Source organism: Python bivittatus, unplaced genomic scaffold (assembly GCF_059951505.1).
Source record: "Python bivittatus isolate LINGU-HERP-01145 unplaced genomic scaffold, Pbiv_v1 ctg000690_np1212, whole genome shotgun sequence".
NCBI lineage: Eukaryota > Metazoa > Chordata > Lepidosauria > Squamata > Pythonidae > Python > Python bivittatus.
The window spans coordinates 3,826,867-3,839,694 of NW_028277096.1; the positions used below are offsets into that span (position 1 = coordinate 3,826,867).

The window sequence follows — 12,828 nt, forward strand, 5'->3', positions numbered from 1 at the left end:
AATTTGCTTCATCAAACTGAAAGAGAACTGATTAGAAAAATATGCAGGATCATTTTCCTGCTTGGCAATATTTACTCATAAAAGAAAATCTCTCTGGCGACCAGCCTTGTGCCATACTGTATCCTGAGAGCTTTTTCTTTCATCTCAGTGCTTTAGAGTGCTTTTAAAAAAAATTCAGTTCACTGTTTTAGATTATCTTATGCAAAGGTCACACTAGGTTATGAATTCTATTGTTTATACTAGGTTGCCTTAATTTATTCTGTGTAGGGCGCCTTAGGTCTATGTTTTACAGCTATGTGAATTCTTCAATAAGCTTCTAGCTGAAAATCAGTCTAAAAGTATCTTATTATTGTCCTTATCTCCATCATTATTACTGGTTCTGTTCCTCCATTTCAGATAATAGGGAAGAAATCATATAACGGCTGGCCCTGTATGTATGTATGCATGTATGTATGTATGTATGCATGCATGCATGCATGCATGGCTCAGACTTATATGCTGCTTTAGTCGTATGACTTATACAATCCAATATAAAAGTAACAAAATTAGAATTCAAACCAATAGATCAGTAAATACCCAAATAACATAGCATCCTTCTCTTGCTTGTCAAGAAATACATCCTCTTAATAATACTTTCTGTTTTTCAGTCCATTAAGACTCTGCAGGAAATCAATGTTTTAACTGCTCTTTGGAATACCATGGGGATGGGGACATCCTTGCCTTAGGGAACAACCTGTTTGTAAGGGGTGGGGAGGAGCAAAACTGAGTGAGAGTGCCTGTGGTTTGCTTTTGTTTCAGACCAGTGTTTCCATTGAGATCCGGTACCAGGCCATGGATGGCAGTGTTGGTGCGTGGAATGATGATGAATTCTTGGAGAGTCCCAGGACTCACCCGGTTGGTGATCCCTATGAAACCAACGTCCTGCTTCCCAGCCACAGGCAGTCAAGCAAGACCAGCACTGCAGAGAAAGCCCTTCGGAGGTAATCATTCAAATGCACAATAGAAATGAACATCCCAGAACTGTGTCCTACATCTGCTACTCCTGCCACTGGATTTAGTAACCTGCCTGGTTTCAGATTGTCTGTTGAATCAAAGATCAGAATAGCTGCTCCCCAAGAATGCATCACAGGGGATACAGCATGAAAATATATTGCTTCAGCATGGATCCTGCTATATCTGAGCAGCTTAGGTGTTGATGTTCTCTGGTGGCAGTCTCAGGAAAAGAATTGTCATGGAATCTTACCAGTATGGACATCAGCAACAGGTTCCTCTCTCTGCAGTCTCCTGTAGATCAAGGCTGGTCTGGTCTGAACAAGAAGGCTCAGCCAATTGGTATTATTAAAGAAGCAAGCAACCAGGATAGTAACACATTTACTTGCCCCCCCAACCCCCAGAGATCTGTATTGGTCCCACCTTTCAAGACTTTCAAGAAACAATTAAAAACCTGGTTGTTCTTCCAGGCCTTGGAATAGGATGACTGATTTATTTTTTTGTGACACTGATGTAGTCTTCCAGCTGGTTATGGGGATTTTTTTTTTTTTTACATATATTGGGGGGTTTTTTCTCCTCCCCCCTTTTCATTGTAAGTTTCCCAGAGTTGCTGAGGAGCAGGGTGGTCTCAAAACAGAATAAATTGAAGTTGAATTGAAATTGAATTCATTCAGGCAAATGAATTGATCTTATATTCCAAACTGGATATACACTTGTACATTTAAGGAGTGCTGATGGCACGTGATTATACTCAAGAGTGACCCATCATGGAAAAAATGGAACAGTTTTGCCAGGTGCAAGCCTGTCAGAATGCTCAGTAGCCAGTGCAGCATAGGTAGTCCTCATTCAGCGACTGCCTCGTTTAGTGACTGCTTGCAGTTACAACGGTGATGAAAAAGTAACTTTACAATGAATCCTGGCATTTACAACCTTCACAGGTCTGTAAAACAAAGGAAAGCTAAAGTAAGATCATAAGCACAGTCGCAATTTCATTTAGCGACTGCTTTGCATAATGACCGAGTTGCCAGTCCCAGATGTGGTCACTAAACAAGGACTACCTGTAGATTATTTGGTCTATACATGGTGATCATGCTGTGAATTAAATACCGCTGATTCTGTTTCTATAATTATTACCTCTGCATGGTTGGTTCCACTCTAACAATTCCCTTTTTTTACTGGTTTCTCTCTTCTTGTAATGTTGCTGATATGTCTGTCCTATATTCCCTTATGGAGGGTTTAGGAATAAATAGTGGAAAATCCTGATGAAATTTGTGGTGGTGGAAGGTAGGAATGTTAGTTCCTTTATAACTGTGCAATGCCTTTTATTCACCTATTGAAGCTATGACTGGAATTTCTTCCTGGAAATCTAGAAAGCATGAGAATGTTTCTAAAGAAACTTCTAGCCTGATTTTTGTGTCTTAGAGCGTCTAACTTAAATGTTGGAACTGTCTACATGGAAGAGGCATAGAATTTGAGCTTCAGCATCACTGGATTTTAGATTGATCCTCTTGCAATTTCCCCAAGATATCTGTTGGCAGTATGTTTCAGTCTGTCCCAAGCTCAATACGAGTGTGTCCAGCCCTGAAATAGCCTTTTTAGCTGCTTATCCTAGTATAGTTGTTGCCAGGTATCATCTGTTCTCTTCTGAGTGCATTCCATCCATCTATATTTGTCTGTTTTGTAAAAACGAGTCACATGCTTCTCATGGAGCGCCATGGAGCAAAGACCTTCTCATGGGCCAGGCAAGGTACAGTAAATAGCCAATTTGTTCTATGAAATAGCTTTGAAATGTCTAATTGGAACTGTAAATCAACTGCCCAGATCAATATGCAACCATTCTTGTTTCTGGGCAGAAATACAATGCTTGGTGTTAACAGACACAATGCACCACTTTGAGCATTTGTGTTGACAGCCTAATTTAGGAGATCAAAATATATGTTTGAATGCTTCTAAGCCCTGACAAGAAAAACTGGGAGCAGCTATTCAGATGGAAGGGCAGCATTCACCAGCTTAAACTTTCCTGAGCTCCCTAAAGAGAAACTGCAGAGTAGCCCAGCAATTTTTAATGTAAGAGAAGACATATGATAAATGGGTGAGAGTGTAATCACATAATGCTTGGGAACCATTTTTTAGAATGATCTGTCAGATAACCGGAGTCAATATGAATTTGCTCCATCTATTGCTGTTTTGTAGTTATTTGGGTGACATTTACCATGTGCCAGTAGACTACCAATGGCAAGCTTTTCATCAGCTGCCAAGAAATAATGGGTCATCAGGATCAGAAACCAGCAGTCATTCCTGCAACAAAAGTAGCTCATTAAAATCCTGGAGACAGTCACAAGGAACAAGGCCGGGGAGAAGATTAATCAAATATGTGGTTTTAGGCCCCCAATTCAACTGGTAGAAAATACTTCTTATTTCTTTGTTACAGGATTATGTGTCCTTTTGTAACCATTTTTTTTAAAAATGCCTTTTGATTCAGAAATGAATCTCAGCTTCAGGTAATGATAGAACATTTCACTATTAGAAATGGTTGAAGTTGGGTTGACCTAGAGGTTAAGTTGACTGGTAAAGCAGTGATGTTCTACAGATAATTCTGTAACAATTATTATACAAAATAAACAACATCCAAATAAAATTTCAGGATTTGGCTGTCCAGGATTTTTTCTGTGATTCAAAGCAAAGAGTTTATTGTTCTTTTAAAAAAATAATGATATTTCGAACTCCAAAATGTAGTATATGATTTTTAAGGCCAGCCTGAGCAAAATAATGTTTTCTAACAGATTCTGAGTGAAAAATGCTTTTAGGAAAATGAAGGAAAAGAGTCTATTAATGTAACTTTGCCTGTTTTTCAGGAAATGACTATTTAGTGAGAGGTTAAACTTTCAGAGCCTGTAACTTCTATCACACTTTCCGTTCTTGCAGTTTTGAACCAAAGACTCTATGAAACAAAATGTGTAGAATCTCCTACACCAGTTTTTTTTCAACCTTGGCAACTTTAAGATGTATGGACTTCAACTCCCAGAATTCCCCAGCCAGCCATGCTGGCTGAGGAATTCTGGAAGTTGAAGTCCACACATCTTAAAGTTGCCATGGTTGAGAAACGCTGTCCTACACCATTAATATAGGCCTTGTCATGAAAAGCACCCTTGTTTGAGACAATAAATGAAACACGCTAGTCATCTTCCAACCAATCTTCCACCATTGTTGCAAATATATGCATTTCTTGACAAAATGACTTTGGAAGATTTCCTTCCCCCCCCCCCACCCCCACCCCCACATTTTTTCATGATTTTTTTCATTCCTAATCCATTGGGCAAAAATACATTTGACAGTTTGGGCGAGCTGCAGTAACGGTTTCTACTAACATTCTCCAGAAGTGAGCTGCTGGTTGTGCAGCTACAGTAAATTAGTTTTGAAGACTGTGCCCTCTAGTGTCCATGTGGTATAAAATAAGAAGTGACCATCTGCTTAGAAAAAGGCTGTAAATTTTATTCCAGAAGCTTGGTTTACTTAGGGACCCATGTTTAGTTTATGAAAAAGTAGTAAGGGGATGAAATCACTGGGTAGGAAATTCTTAAGCATCTCATTTCTCTGTGTAGGTATACGTAAGTGTACAAATACATACAGAAACATACAGGCAGCACAAACAGGAAATGTATCTACATACTCTATTGATGAGACATTAATTACAGCTTGCTCAGGTGGGCCAGTTAACTTAATGCATCAGTGGGGCATCATTAACTCGCAATATATCTTCTCATCCCTTAACCTATCCATGAAGTTACCCAGCTGCGTTATCATTCATTAAACCTAGAACTGCTGTTCCTGCTCTCAGCATCAATCCCTGGTGCCTAAAAAAAACATAATATACAAACAGTTCTTGTATTGACCCTCATTATTCCAGGCAAGAAGAGGATGAATTGTATTACCATAGTGATGATGAACTACTGGGTGAGGGAGATACGATCAGCCAAGGGTCTTTGAATGCCAGGTATGAAGCTCAGCTATGCCTGGGAGTGACTCGAGTGTGGGGTGTTGTGTTGAAGAAAGATTTCCTGCAGGCAAGGTGTTTTTTTCCATGGAATCCTCAATAATTTTATATCATTTGCATTCACATACACCATGCTTGACCTGATTATTGATTTAACCCATTCTCTGGATTTTTATTGTGTGAACATAGCCAGGGAATTCTCATAAATGTTCTTGCAGGTTGAAACAATCCCATCTTACTTTGTTCTGTATTGTGTTTTTATTGCTTATTATATTGTGAGATGCCCAGAGTCAGTTTGGCCTTGGGCAGCACCTAAATTTAAATAAATGAATGAATGAATCTCAGAAATGAAAAAGCAGCTTGTTGTTTGGCACCAGGTTTCTATCCCTGCATGGTTGACTATTTATGAGAATATGACATGATTGCAGAAGTTTGTGTTCTTTTGTTGAGCTTTGTGTAAACTTCTCCAAAGAGTATGCAATACAGATATCATGGTAAGTAGGTGGGGCTTACCCTGGTGCCTCTTGATGGTAGAGATTATTGTAGTAGGTAGTAGTCCATTAGGGAAGAATGATGGCAGATTTGTTGTGGGATAATAAGGGAGATTAAGTAGTGGGTGGGATGGCTTACGTGCAAACCAGGACAACATTTGTGCAAGAAGTGAGCTGCTCAGTTGGGTCCAGACTCCAAAGAAGTTCTACCAGACACATAATGGTAAGCCAAAGGGAAGCAGAGCCTAAACTGGGAAATCAGAGAGGGGAGTTAATTCATTCATTGGAGATAACATGGGAAATAAACTTACAGAAGCTAAACAAGTTATAAAGAAAAACACTCATTATGTCTCTTAAGCATCTCATTACATCTCAAAACATTACAATCTGAGCTTTTGTCTAACCTTTTGCAGATTATGTTTATTTGTTTCTGGAGTCAAGGCAAATGTCTACATACAATTCTGATTTAAGAACAGACAACCTCAGTGTCTCTTTCTTATCATTCTCCCATGATGAAGCTGTACTGCAGAGCTGATCCAGAAAGGACAGACTGAACCAACTCCTATTCCCTTTGTGGCTGGCTGTAGACAGAGTTCCTTGAAACAATGTCAGTCCTTAACTTAAGGAGACCTTCCATCACATTTCATTCTTTCTCACCAAATAAACAAGGCTGAAAAGAATTCTGATAGGTTTTCATGAAAGTTGGCTATCTTAAGGTCAGGGATGGAAAGAATAAAAGGGAGGAACAATAAGAGAGCAAGATTGTGCACATGCCAGGCTTCATTTAAAGGTGGATGGGTACAGTCCTTCCTAGCCATGAGAATTATTTTAGAATTCATCTGTGTTCCAAATGGGAATTGAGCACGTGCCAGACATGTCCTGCAGAAAGATTGTATTCCCATAATACCCTTAATAAGGTCAGTTTCAAACTGGTGGCAGCATTTCTGCATATAAGAAGCTTGTTCAATTTTAACCTCGTTGGTTATTTTGTGGCTTAGTATGTTACGTTATCTTGGGCCCCAAACAGCCAGTATGGTGTAATTACTGAGGTAGGTACTGGGGCTGGAGAGTTAGAGGTTGAAATCTCCACTCAGTGTTATGACTCACTGAGTAATTCTAGTCCAGTATTTCTCAACCTTGGCAGCTTGAAGATATCTGGACTTCAACTCCCAGAATTCCCCAGCCAGCCATCCTGGGGAATTCTGGGAGTTGAAGTCCGCACATCTTCAAGCTCCCAAGGTTGAGAAACACTGCTCTGGCCACTTATCTCATAAACTTTCCAGCCTGAAACAGGCCAATGCAACTGCTTCCTAGAGTTCCATGACTACATCTGACTCTCCCTACAATTCATAGCTTTTAATCATGAGGCAGTTTTAGACAAATTCCACATTCAGATGAGAACTTTAGAATTCCCCATTATGGAGTGGTATGAGGAGATATATCAGGACACAACATTTCATCACCATCCTTCTTCTCAGTTCCGTTCTCTAATTCATCATAAAGCCATGGATTGAAGTCCTCCTTTCATGATCTGCAAGCTGATGGATTTCCATATAGCGATCTGTCCATGGCAGAGGAAAAAGTATGAGAATCCCATCAAGCTACTAAAAACTTGGGCTGTGTTAACTGACGTAGCTGCTGCCATAGCAGCTAAGCACAAAAATGGTCCAAACTTTTATGATCCTTTCCCAACTGTCCTTTCTTTACCCCCAATTGTTGTTGGCGGCTGAATCTTGAAGGTTTAGAGAGAAAGAAAGGAAGGGAGATCATGTGCTCATGATTTTGTTGTTTTTGTGGCAGGTAGACAGTTATTAGCCCTGTCATTTTTTCTGGATTTTAATGAATGGTGATGCTTCCATCCTATTATTAAGTGGTCTGGCTACTCTACCAGAGTGGTTGGTATTCTGAACGGGACAACTATTCAAGATCTTATGCAGGAAGGAGGGAAAAAACTTTCCAGGCTTTAGATTGTTGTTAAAAATGGAAAGTTTTCAGAATTAAAATGGACATGTTTTACATACCAAGCAAATTATTTGTATTGGTCTGTACAGGCCATTCAAATACTGTATGTTTGACTTCAGCATTTTCATGATGGACAAGAAGTATTTATTGATACATTTATTTTTATTCAGGTTTTTTAGGCCCTGTCTCTAGATAAAAATCTTCCCATAACAACTTGCAGCGCAAGAATACTCCCCCAAACCCCAAAACAAAACCAAAAAAGAAACACCCACCCCATAAGTATAGAATGACATCATAAAGAATAGTTAAAAGATGAATGGGTAGCAGTTAACATGTCTAATTATAGCTTGGCTAAAAGGTTTAAACAAATCTAAAATCCAGCAGCATCACACAATCATCAAGAAAAGTCAGAGCAAGTTGGTTTTTATTAGGGTGGGAACCAGCTGTAGCCAGGTCCCAAATTAAATTGGACTGCTTTGAATTCAGCATGTTTAACTTGATTACTGAACTTGATTATTGGGATTCACACAATACAATAACAACAAATTAACCAAATAGGTGGGTTTGCACTACATGCTGAGCCACAAAAATCTAACAAAGTTATCCTTAACCAAGTAAGGCTAAGTATGTTCTGCAAATGCATCTGCTAATTCTTTAACAGGTCTGATTAATCATGTTGCAGCTCTGCAAGGCAAAATGAGATTCCTACAAAGTGACCTGGACTGAATTGGCACCTACAAGACGCTTTGTGAATCTTTCTGCATGCAAAGAATGGTGAAAAATGCTTGCTTTCAGATGAAATCCTGAATCTGGTTGCTTGCTTGCTTGTTTAATTAATTAATTAATATACGTATAGGCCACCCAACTCCATCAAGGCTCTGGACAGCAATTTCCACAATACACTGAACCATAAACTACACAGAAGCCCTGGGTTCATATAACACACTAAGCTACTAAACACACACACACATACACACAACTAAAGTCAAAACTAACCAAGCCTGTGTGAAGTAAGCTCCTTGAGCATGTTATAGCAACACAAGTTCTGTGTCTGAAATCAAATGCTAAATTCAAGCATCCTTTTTTCTTAAAACCTGAAAGGGTATAGAGTGAGGGAGCGTTAAATCACTGAGAGGGTCAACACTGGAAGATTTTAAGGATTATGTCTAAATTAAAACATTTGTCATAGTTGAATATGTGATCATTTTTGGACCCATCACTAAATCAAAATACTTCTGTTCACAGTGAAAGTTCTGAACTTATTTCTCTAAAAATTGTCAAGGCTACTTCTTTAGAGTCGCAATTATGGCTGAAACTTCAAAAAACATCCTAGTCATGGAAAAAGAAGTTGAAATGAATTTAATTTTTATTTTTATTTATCCATGCAGTTTTTCTGCAGGACACCCTGTTAAATCTGTATATTAGCCTTCTGCATCTGCACTGTTCAAATGTGTTGAACTGTAACAGCAACTCTCATCTCAGGTCAACAACCTGAGAATCTGCCTGATGGAGAATGACTAGAGTTAAAGTCCAGTTCGTTAAAAAGATGTCAGTTTGGGGAAAGCTGAGATAGACAGATATACCGAACCAAGAGGAAAGACAGAGTGATCATAGGATTCCAGTGCTAAACTGCATATCCTATTCTTGTTGCAGATCAGACCTTTAATCATCCATGCAGACAATATATCTCTCCTGAAGTTGCAAGTGAAAAAAAAAATCTGCTATGGTTTCAAGTGTGTCTTCCATTTGGCCACAGGCTTCATTAAAGAGTCATTTGCTGTCTGTGCTTCCAACTCCTTAGCAAAGAGGTCTCATGAGTCAGCTAATTTCCTGTCCCGCTGGGAGAAAAACAGCCCCTTGGATGAAAAGAATCTGCAAATGGGTCAGCAGGGGCCCAGCAGACTAACAGCTTGTCATTCTGGGAGGTACTGTGTTTCATAGAACCACAAAACAGATAGAAGCCAGGAGGCCACCTAGCCCAATATCCTGCTCGGTTCAGGATCTGCAGTACAGAATCCAATCACAGCATCCCTGACAGATGAATATTACAAATTCTCCTTAAGTACCTCCAGCAAAGAAGGGTTCCCCCAGCTACACTAATATTTCATTCATTCTCCTTATTTTTGTGTGTGGGTTCTGTGAAAGCCTCACTGCACTGTGGGGTCAGGCATCTCAACGTTTCCTAATAGCCCTGAGCTACAGACTCAGAATGCAAAAATAGGAAAAAATAATTTTAGCATCTTTGCATGCTCAAAGGAAAAGTACAACCTTTCCAATAAGAAATAAAAGTGCTGCTGGCTTTCTATTGTTTTTTTTTTTTAATTTACTGAGTGTGCCTCCTATATCATATAATAATATTATTGATAGTATGATATCACTGGTCACTACTTTTATGCCTCCAGCTTCCCCCCCCCCCATATAATCAAGGCTGTATCTGATCTGCAACAAGAAAGCCTAATTCTGCAATCAACAGCAATTCTACAGTTTGCATGTATTTGTTAGTATTTAATAGTTTAATTCACATCCAAGGGGGCAAACTAAATACTTGATGAAAGAACCAAGTTGTCATTAAATTGTTGCATTTGTTGTGTAGAAGTGGCAGATGGCATTACCTGATACTTTTCCTCTGCAACACAACAAGCAACTCAGAGAATTTGTTGAAGATAAATCTTCCACTCCCCATTACTTTTATCTCAGACTTTATCTCCTCACTTTAGAGGAATGAGGAGAATATGTAGCAAAGAAGTAGAGACCTGCTCAAAAGTAATGGGGAATGAAAGGTTTGAGTAGGTCTCCCAGCTGCTGCTGCTTTGCTATATACTCTTCTCACTCCATTATTAGTAGCTTTTTAATGGGTTCTCTCACTGAACTTCTAAAATTGTCACAGTTGGCTGCCTTTGAAAAGAACTGAACTGACCTCCTGAAAAAGAATTGGGTATAAAACCCAAGGAATCCAAGCATCTAAGTTTAGGACTACACACTAGTGGTCATTTTTTTCTAGATTGGAACTGTGCTATATGCTCAGAAGAATCCTATAGGTAAATATTTTCCTGGGGCTAAATCATTTCATAATGTGGAAAATTATTATTCAGTGGAATCCTCCCTCATCCCAAGTGTTCCCTGCCTCTGGAAAACCAACACATCAAGGGAAAGATTTTATCATGGAATATGGAAATTCATTCAGATAACTCCCAATGATAAAACATTCATCTCTGTTCTTGTTTGGTATATGGAGTGATTCTTCTGATGGGCACTATTCTCACAACATATTTAACTGCATTGGTTGCAAATCAAGTACATGCATTTGCAGAATTTACAGAGGTTGGTTAACACGGACTTTGGTTTATTTTTTGTGACTTTGCACAGAGCCAAATGGCCACATTGAAATGCTACTATCCCATGACACAGTAGAAAAGTAGGCTGGCATAAAATGTCCTGCCCCACTTGCTTGGCCCTATTTTGCCAGTGACAGATGCTGTCCTCAGTGTTTTAATGCAGGGCAAGTTAAGGAAAGCACCTGGTGGATTCCCCCAGCTTCACTTCTCCTTCTATCACTTCTCCTTCCATCATGGGCTGGAGATGAGACCAAGGCAACTTCATGAGGATATGGCATACAAAAATTGTTATTGAGTCATGGTCATGATTATGGTCATGGCGTGGGTAGGGGGACATGAGGATCAGCCCTTAGTGGGTGGCATAAACTCATCTGTTTTGGCTAACCTATTGTTTGAAGCATTGTGTAAGCCCATATAATAATTCAGTAATCAGGTTGAACATGTGGCATGAATGCACCCAAAATATGGTAAGCCTTTTTATGGCAGCATGTTTGTGTGATCCATCTGTCTCAGTGTGGCTCTCTGTTTATGTAAGCAGTCAAATAATTTCTCTTTTTAACCACATGAGCAATTTGTTTTAATTGTATTTCTGTATACATGTATATAAATGGAATAGCTTGGATGAAGATGGAGAAGACCATGAAGGGTAAATATGATGTGTGCAGCAATGCATGAAATCTGAAAAAGGATAATGAGTTATGTTTTCTTGCCTGTTTATGAAGAGCTCTCATTAGTAGTAGTCCAGGACTGTACATTTTTCTAACCTTTATCTTGTTGAAGGAACACCATCAAAAATCAATAAAATAAATCTGTTTTACAGATAGTTGTAAAATGCATAATCAATATTGGGCTGGATCTTGTCATAACCAGTTGGCTCTTCTCCTATTCCTGTGCTGGAGATAAGATATAGTTATCATCGCTATCATCCATCCATAGCCTTATTTTCATGCATTTCCCTTTTAAAATTGTTCAAGTTGATGGTCATCATCTTAATTATGAAGTTTATGAAGAATAACTTCCTTTTTATCTGTTCAAAATCTCACACCATTTGGCTATTAGGATGATCCCTGGTAGTGATTTTATGACAAAAGAACAATATGTACTTGACAGTAAGAGGGAAAACGAGCCCAGTTTATTTTTACCTCTAAGACAAATGTCCTTCAGGATTCTTAATAGGGCTATAAAACCATTCGAGACTTTACAGGGAGGACTGTATTTTAGTTACTAATACAGGTTATCCTTCAGTTGGCCCAAATCATCCATTATCCTCTTCGATGGTATAGCTTGGTAGTACTTTATATTTGAAAGCAAAGAAAATCTGAATATCTTTCTGAAAACATACATACTTTACCCATAAACCCCAAAAGAAGCTAGGATTTGCCAAACTTCCTTTCTGATTAATCTTTTAGTAGAAACCTGGGTTGTCATGGGCACAGTCATGCAGGCAAATCCCCCTGACAGCCTGTGTGTTCAAATTGGCCTCCTTGTGCTTACACCTACTTGACATGGGGCTAGGCCCACAATTGGGCCAGCATATCTTAAATATTAATATTTTGAGATCAACTTTGCTGCCTGACCTTCAATATTCCATTCTTTGGTCATCATGGCTGGCCTCTTTTATGTTTCAGGACAGTACAAATGTCAGCAGTAGGACATGATACCTGATCTATGTTTACTTTTAAAAATTAATAGGTAGGATGTAGCTCTGGAGCATAAAACAATCTGGCCCAATTGAATTATTTATGTTTCCTTTCTTTGGGCATGATTATAATGCAGCTGGCACTTGGTACACATTTGGTGCTCGCCAATCTTGTATCTTCCAGGCCCTGTCCATGGTGCTGAATTTAATCAAAGATGCCCTGTAGGAGTACCCAACGTAGAGGATAAGCAGAATACAAAATAGTCCCCAGCTTAAAAGATTTCCTCTTCCAGCATGCTTGGGGTGCATACTTTTTTTGCTGCATGGCTTCTGTATTAGAGATGGCTGCTTTCAGTTTAATACTGATTTTAGTATAATTGCTTTTTCATGTACTTCTATTTGTGTATACATGTGTTT

The 12,828-nt window shown here is 39.0% G+C and overlaps 1 protein-coding gene across 1 annotated transcript in view; it reads left to right on the top strand.

Annotated features, from left to right (window-relative positions):
• The window catches only part of OTOF (otoferlin), a 146,118-nt gene that overhangs the window by 66,096 nt on the left and 67,194 nt on the right, over window positions 1-12,828 (top strand). Inside the window, exon 5 of the mRNA XM_088152197.1 lies at window positions 799-980. Within this exon, the coding sequence (XP_088008323.1) occupies window positions 799-980 (182 nt within the window). The remainder of the gene's footprint in view (window positions 1-798; window positions 981-12,828) is intronic.